At 37.3% G+C, this 9,083-nt stretch overlaps 1 protein-coding gene across 1 annotated transcript; it reads right to left on the minus strand.

Annotated features, from left to right (window-relative positions):
• Positions 1-8,080: 8,080 nt before the first annotated feature.
• On the minus strand, positions 8,081-8,635 carry LOC142178005 (uncharacterized). The gene has a single exon (XM_075247319.1). The coding sequence runs from the start codon at positions 8,633-8,635 to the stop codon at positions 8,081-8,083; it is 555 nt and encodes a 184-aa protein (XP_075103420.1).
• Positions 8,636-9,083: the final 448 nt, after the last annotated feature.

Below are 9,083 nucleotides of genomic sequence, written 5' to 3' on the forward strand. Positions count from 1 at the left end.
CAGATGTATATATGTATTCAAATATATCTGCAGTATGTATTCATATATATTCAAAATATACATACAGTATATATTCAGCAGTTTACTAAAAATAATCCTTTAGTAAACTATGGAATGTATTCATCTCATGTATATATGTATTCATATGTATTCCACTATATATTAAGCATTATGTATTCATATGTATTCAGCAGATTGTAGTGTATATATACTGTAGTTTGTATTCATATGTTTATTTAATAAACAGAACTTCCACGAACGATAGCAACAAAGAAAGGCAGGGTTGAATCTCTAGAGATTGCTCTGTTTTGGGGTAATTTTCGGCCGAGAATATTCTATAACTGGAAATACAAATTATGCGTGTTATAATTGAGTTAGTTGAGTTATATTAGGAGTCTATCACGTTAATTGATTCACTTACCGTTTTTAAACAACTGAAAGGACCCTTTTCCCGCAGATTTACGTTACTGTATTCACGAATACAGCCCGCGAATACAGTCGAAGATATTTTCTGCTTAGCTGGACTCCCCTATTTTTCGCCGAGTTTTGCTACTGTATTTATGAATACAGTAGCTAAAATACATCGAATACAGTCTATAACAACTGAAAATATAGCTATAGGAAGTAATTTAATTCATGAGTGTGTGGGTAATTGTTGGTCCCAATTGATGTGTGTTTCATTCAACTTAGTGTCACGACCCAAAATCCCACCACAGGCATCGTGATGGGACCTAGTCTCTAAGACTAGGTAAGCCGATTTTTTTTTTGGCAATCCACTAGGCAAGTGCCTAGGGCTAGTTTTTTATAAATATGAATCCAAAAAAGCAACAAAGAGTATCAGGAGGTCTTACATGATGAAATAGATAAAGTTTGACAAATACATAGATCGTATTATCAATTTTGGGCTTGTGATACCCAAAATGGATATTACATTGTGATCTAGTATAGAAATAGAATATAAAGCATAAAATATGTAAAGATACTAGAGTATTACAAATGTATCCATTTTCATTATTTGTGCGCACTTGTTTGGCACTATGACCCGTCGTGATGTAATTCTCATCACTTGTGTATTCTATATCCACTGCTAACAGATCCCTCATGTGATAGAATCTGCATTCCTTTGGTGTTGCAATATGTTATCTCTAATTGTGGCCATCATCTTTTTCTAGCACTGTCCAGCAGTAGATGCTAGTGATGACTGTCCATTTTTGCGTCCAAAATTCAGGCATGATGTTTGTTTGAAAGTGTGACATTTCTCCCAACTTATCGTCCTTGTACATCCTACTTGATGAATATGATAAGCTGCTCTATCTGGTACTTTTCAAAGCATTCATATGACCTGTTGAAGAACCTTGTGCCATGCATGAAAGACTGGGGAGCTGATGTAGCATGCCTGGTTTGATGACGATCTCGTGTGAATTGCAGGTGCCCTCTTTTAATTATTTTTTTTGTCAATTCATTCATGGTATATAGAGCTTGTGAAATGTGTTGTTGTTTTGTCCCCTTTTCTTCTGTTGCAAAGTTGTTTCCTTAGCGGCATTTGTACAAACAAACTGTTGAAGTTGTTTGTTTTCATTTTCCTCCTGATCTTCGATTTCCTATTTGTGCGCATTAAGAAACAAAAGAGTGTCCTGCTGCTGCATTCATTCCTGTTAACAAAATCAAAGGCCTTCACTGCAAAAACGAACGCCATGTCAGTGAAAAATATTCACATGCTCTCCTCCCTAATGATTGGAGCACAGAAATGGAACTGATGTTTGCGATTCATCTGCTTGTTTGATCGCATCCTTAATTTCGTGCAACTTTCACCCTTAGATATGGATATTGAAGTTTATCATTATTCACAATTTTTCTTCATTTTAAATCTAATTCCTGAAAACAGTAAGCTTCAATATCTCCTATATCAAGAGCATAATTTGTTAAGTGATCCGCCAAGAAATTGCCTTCTCTCATTATATGTGATAGCTTTACATGACGTCTTGACATTATTTTTTCAATCTCCTCAACATGTTCTGCGATTGTCCATGGTATAGCCCAATTTACTTCAATTGCATTCTTCAATAGTAATGAATTTGTTTGAAGCATAATGTCTGTATAACCTTGTCCTTCACAGTATCTGAGTGCCTCACCAATTGCCAAAGCTTCTACCTCATTATTCGTCGTGTCATGTATGAGTTTCCCACACACAAACCTTATATCACCTTCTTCATCTCTCATGGCAAATTCAATTGAACTTCTTCCTGGATTTTCCCTTGAAGCTCCATCTGAATTAACTTTAATCTACCCTATCATAGGCTTTTCCCATAGAACTTTAGTAATTTTCAATGCTGGTGTGCATTGCTCCATCATGTTCAATAAATCTGGCCATTTGTGTGGAGCGTTATAGAATGATGGCTTCCTTATTTTAACCAGAGATTGAATTGTGGTAGATATCTGGTATATGACCATGTTTATCATTACTGTCTCTCCATGTTTATATCCATTTCTTCTCTTCCACAGCTCTCACACGATGATAGCAGGCAGTGATTGTAATATTGGCTGAACTCGCGTTACGACCTGGGTTGTCCAGCACTTCACGATGGCATGATGCATAATGATCCCCTCCATATTGATGCCTGCATTGTTCAGGAAGTATGACCAGACCCTCTTTGCTGCATTTGAATTGAAGAACAGATGAGTCAATGTTTCTTCATTTGGTTGTGCGCAGCACTAACATTTTGATGGCATGTGATAGCCCAGCTTCTTCATGTAATCATCCAGTGAAAGTTTTCCTTTCCAAACCTTCCACATAAAGAAGGATATTTTAAATGGTAGACCTTTGATCCACATCTTTTTATAGGCATTCCCTGGATCATTTATCCTACATAAATACTCCCACGCTGACTTTACAGTGAAGTTTTCTCTTGTTTCCAAACTCCAAAAAGGCCTATCAAGGACAGCTTGATCTCCTAGTGGCTTTATCTTTTCCAGAATGTGTGTTGTATATTCCTCAGGAAGAATCTCCGTTAACTTGTTAACATTCGATGTTCCTTCATCCACAACATCAGAAACATTATTAATCGTCTCATCAATTCCAAAATCTGGTGGTACACTAAAGTATAAGGCTCCAAGACCCGTCCAGTTCTCATACCAAAAAAGTGCAGATCCCATTTTAGGATGCCATACAATTTGATGCTCAATAATGTCTCTGCATTCAATAAACCTTCTCCATATGTGCGACCTTTGTTTCCAAGGTACAACAATTGAATTGAGTTTCTTACAATATTTTTGGCTCATAAAAGAGCTCCATAAGCTAGGCTTCGTTCTGAAATTCCATCATAACTTACAAAATAATGCTTTGGCTACATCGTGTAGCGATCTAAAATCAGTGCCACCTTCATCATATGGTCTGCACATAGTATCCCAGGAGGCCCAGTGCCTTCCTCTGCCACCAATGGAGCTACTCAAAAAAATTGAGTGAACATCTTGTGCAACTTGTTAATAACATATGACAGAGGGTTCACATCTGATAGTAAGTGGATCGACATGCTTTGCAAAATATGTTTTATTAAAATTGCCCTACCACCAATAGATAACAATTAACCTTTCCATGATTGTACTTTGTTCATGACATTGGTGATCAATCCTTCATAGAACTCCATCTTTCTTCTAGTGTAGAAAATGGGACATTCAAGGTAAATGAAAGGAAATTCCTTCCTGCCAAAGCCTGTAACTCTTTGTACCTTGTTAACTACTGATTCTTGCGCAGATTCATGCAAGTAAAATGCTTACCTCGTCTTGTTAATGACTTGTCCAGATGCATTTTCATATGCTGCTAAGACTTCCATCACCAAACGAAGTGAGGTTGCGTCTGAGGAGGAAAAAATGATTGTGTCGTTTGCATATGCTAGGTGATTAATTTTAGGACTACATTTGGGTAATCCAAAACCACAAAAGTAGAGGTTCAAAATTTGTATATTAGTTTGTGTGGTGGTGGTTTTTCTTTCTTTTTTCTTGGCTGTATTTTATTTTTAACCTCTTACAACAATATAATGTAGAGATCAGTGGTTTCTTTTTCTTTTTTATTTCAAAATGTGTACCCCATCATTTGAACAATATAATGTAGAGGACTAGTGGTGTTAAAATCAGAGTTACGACAGTCATTGATGCAGTGGAAACTCATTTGTGAAGAAAGAGAAAAGGACAGCTAAGAGAGAAAGAGAGAAGTAGTTGAACAGAGAGATATTTTGAAATTTTTTTATTTTTTATTATTTGTGTAAAATGTACAGTCATATACAAATATATAATCTCAGTCTAAAAACTATCTTCTAACTGACTTTCCTCCTATTGTGATAATCACCTAACTAATCACTAACAGATATTTCTTCTAGAATAGTACTATCACAATTACATGATATACAACTATGTATTTCAATATCCCCTCACGTTGTGAATGAAAAATGTTTTTCATTCCCAACTTGGACAAAAGAACCATGTGTTGTTGATGCCCCAATGCTTTTGTCAGAAGATCTGCAGGTTGACATTGAGTAGCAATATAAGCCGTTCTAATAATACCTTGCTGAATCTTTTCTCTAATAAAATGGCAATCTATCTCTATGTGTTTTGTTCTTTCATGATACATGGGGTTGGCTGCAATTTGTAGTACAGCCTTGTTATCATAGTATAACTCCATAGGCAACCTTAGATTCACTTGCAGTTCTTCCAGCAGTCCCTTCAACCAAACTAGCTCGGCTACTGTATTTGCCATGCTCATGTGCTCTGCTTCTGCAGAGCTTCTTGAGATGGTGTTCAGCTTCTTAGCCTTCCAAGAAATGAGTGAACTTCCCAGCCTAATACATACCTTGTCACTAATTTTCTTGACATAGGACATGAGGCCCAATCGGAATCACAAAATGCATATATTTGCTCTTCACTTTTACTAGACATAAGCAACCCCAAACCTGGCTGCTTCTTAATATATCTCACAACATGTAATGCTGCTTCATAGTGTGATTTATTTGGTGCGTGCATGAACTGACTAAGACATCGGACTGCATATGAGATGTTTGGCCTTGTAATTGTGAGGTATAATAGCTTCCCTATTAGTCTCTGATAACTCTCTATGTCTACTAATGCCTCATCATGGTTGCATGTATTAGTGCAACTATCAAACTCTACGCTTGTGAGCTTCAGATTTTGCTCCATATGTGTGTCTTTTGGTTTTGAGCCTGCTAAGCCTGTTTCTGAAATCATCTCAAGTGCATACTTTCCTTTGTGACATAAGTATCCCTTCCTTTGATCTAGAAAACTCAATACCTGGGAAGTATCTTAGCTCTCCTAGGCCCTTTAGTTTGAAATTATATTGAAGTGATGCTTTAGCTTGGTTAATTTCTGTTAAATGATTCCTTGTTATCAAGATGTCATCCACATACACAAGTACTAGAACAAATTTATTTTTGACCAGTCTAGTGAACAGAAAATAATCATGTTTTCTTTGTTGAAAACCAGCAGTTGTGAGAGCTTGTGTGAGCTTAAGATTTCATTGTCTAGAAGCTTGTTTCAACCCATAAAGAGATTTGAGTAGTCTGCATACTTTGGACTCCCCCTGGCTACCAAATCCCTGGGGTAATGTCATGTAGACCTCTTCATCAAGATCTCCATTGAGGAATGCATTGTGCACATCCATTTAAAAAATGGGCCAATGCTTCAGTGCAACAGTAACTACAACAGTTCTAACAGTGGTAAGCTTTGCTACAGGTGAAAAAGTATCATGAAAGTCTAGACCTTCTTGTTGTGTGTACCCCTTAGCAACTAGTCTTGCTTTAAACCTTTCCACTGACCCGTCAATATTGTATTTAATCTTATACACCCACTTGCAATCAATTGGAACCTTCCCAGCAGGTAAATCTACTACTTCCCAAGTATGGTTGTCCTCTAGAGCCTTAATCTTAAGTTTCATTGCTTGAACCCATCTATCATCCTTCGTTGCTTGAGGGAAAGTAGAAGGTTCAGAATCAGTAGAAAAAGAGTCAAGAAAGGATTGATAGTGTGGAGCCAGATGAGCATAGGAAACACAGTGATGAATAGGGCAGTTGATACAATTGGAGGTGGAAGGTAAGGGTGGATGGACATAGTCTGTTAACCAAATGAAGGTTTGGTGGTTATGCATGACCTTCTTAGAGGAACTGGACTAGAATGACGGAGAGGTGGAGAAGTGGAAATAGAATTAGGTGGATCAGCATGTACTGTTAGACATTGTGATGCAGAAAAATCAGTAGATTGATCAGAAGAAGATGATATAAGAGGTTGATATAAGAGGTCAGGTTGTTGAGGTGAATGATCAGGTGAAGTTGTATTAGGGAAGTCTATGGATGGTGAATAGTTCAATTCTGGAGCGGTAAGAAATTGACTTTTAGGAAATTTGAAAAGAAAGACATGTTATTGGAAGATAACATCTCTACTGAGAAAAAACGCTAGACTCAATATCATATAGTCTGTAGCCCTTTTGTGTAGATGAGTATCCCATGAAGATTGCAGGGATGGATTTATGAGTCAATTTGTCACTGAAATTGGGGTTTGTGGCATAACAAAGGCATCCAAGAGTCCTCATATGGTCAAGCTTGGGTGGCTGACCATGAAATAATTCATAAGGCGACTGACCTTTTAAGGTTGGACTAGGCAATCTATTTATGATGTATGTGGCTGTTAGGATACAATTCCCCCAGAATCGTAATGGTATATGGGCTTGAAACCTTAATGCTCTTCCTATCTCAAGAATGTGCCTGTGTTTTCTTTCCACCACCCCATTTTTATTATGGGGTGTGAACACAACTACTTTGGTGAACTATACATTTGGATCTAGACATGTTAGAACATAGAGATTTAAAAAATTCATGTCCATTATCAGATCTGAAGACTTTAACAGAAGCATAAAATTGATTGTGTATTAACTGCAGAAAATCAAGCAAGACAACATACACATCACTTTTCAATCTCAATAGAAATGTCCAGGTCATTCTGGAGTAATCATCGACAAGAGTAAGGAAGTATTTAAAACCATTGCAAATGGACACTCTATATGGACCCCAAACATCCATATGAACAAGACTAAATGGAGAATTTGATCTGGTTACACTACTAGGAAATGGTAGTCTAACTTGTTTGGCTAATGGACATATAGAACAAGTATTAGTTCTTGATTTGAACACATGATCTTTTATTGAGGGTATTTTCTGTAGAATGGCAACTGGAGCATGACCAAGCCTTTGATGCCACAAACCATCAGAATGACTTTGAACTGAAGAGCACATACATTTTGAAGAGAGAGTAGTTGCATGTGTGAATGGATTGAGGATGTATAGGCCACCCCTGAGTCTACCAATCCCCTTCACCATGCCACTGAAGAGGTCCTGAAACAGACAGAAATCAGGATAAAAGTTAACTGAGTATTGCAATTCTCTGGTGTATTTAGAAATAGAGATGAGCTTATACTTAAAGTTAGGTACATATAGCACATTCTGTATAGTTTGTATAGGAAGTATAGGGCAGGATCCAGTGTGAGTGATCTTAGTGTTATTTTCATTTGGTAACTGGACACAGTTGGGTTGGTTGTTTGGCACAATCTTAGGATTTAATAATAGGTTCAAGGATGAAGACATGTGATTTAAAGCTCCAGAGTCAATAATCCAATAATTTTGAGTAGTATTAGATATACCCGCCATGTTTCCTATTTCAGTTGGCTCATATTCCTTGTTCAGCAATTTTAGAATTTGTTGGTACTGCTCTAAAGTAAACATTGGCACAGTTGGTGATGCTATATTGTTCAGGTTTTCAAACTGCATTTCCCTTTTATCAGTCATGTTGACATTGTGAGTTGTAGGCATTTGATTCTAGCTCTTAAATCCACCCCTTCTTCTGTTGTCATACCTAGAATTGGATGGATATCCAATTAGCTTATAGCAATTTTCTTTCTTATGGCCCTTCATGTGGCAATAGTCACAGTAAATGTTAGTGTTACGCTCAGGCCTTATGTTGGTTGCATTAGCTGTAGCTAAGGCACCGCTGGCACCTTCCAAAGTTCACTTCCCAGAATATCACTCTATGACATCGAAGTTCCACTCATTCTCTGACTCTCTTCATGTATGATAATCAAATATGCTTGATCAAGTGTGAGAGTGGGGTTCATCATTAAAAATTGGCTCATTTGAGGTGCATAAGTGACATTTAGTCCCATCAAAAATTTCATCAACTTCTGTTGGCATAAGAAATCAACAAACAACCTAGATCTCACACAATCACAATCAGGATACAGTATAATTGACTCAAATTCAACCCACAGATCGTTCAATTTCGAGTAATATATCGACACACTGGAGATTTCCTGCATTAGACTACTTATTTTCATGTTCATATGATAATTTTTTGTTGCATTTACCTTATCAAAAAGTTCCTTGAAAGCTTCCCATACCTTTTGTGCATTAGATGAATACACGATTCCTTTCCTCAGCTCCTGCGCTATATAGCTCATTATCCACGATTGGACAATGGCATTGCACCTTTCCCACTGATGCAATCGAAAGCTATCGGCCACATAAGTCTCTCTAGCACACGATTCATCTATAAACCCGATTTTATTCTTCACAAGCAGCGACATCTTCATCGATCTACTCCACTCCGAGTAGTTTTCCGTTCCAATCAGCAATTGTGGTACTAGTGCCACACCTAGCGAATCTGACGGATGCACATATGGTGGATCATTACAATCAAGTTGATGAGAACTTGCATGCGAGGTTCATGTTGTGTTCTGAGGTGTATCAATCACCATTTTCAGGTTTTAGTGAGAATTTGGTACAAAGTTTAGCAGTAGAAGAGATTTGAATGAGAAATTGGGGAAATTGAATTGGAGAAGAGGAAAAATCAGATCTGAGCCTCCTACGAGACTGTCGACACCGATCGTTGTGAGCCTAGCTCTGATACCATGTTAAAATCAGAGTTACGACAGCCATTGATGCAGTGGAAGCTCGTCTGTAAAGAAAGAGAAAAGGATAGCTAAGAGAGAAAGAGAAAAGTAGTTGAACAAAGAGATATTTTGGAATTTTTTG

This window comes from Nicotiana tabacum, chromosome 24 (assembly GCF_000715075.1).
Source record: "Nicotiana tabacum cultivar K326 chromosome 24, ASM71507v2, whole genome shotgun sequence".
Lineage (NCBI taxonomy): Eukaryota > Viridiplantae > Streptophyta > Magnoliopsida > Solanales > Solanaceae > Nicotiana > Nicotiana tabacum.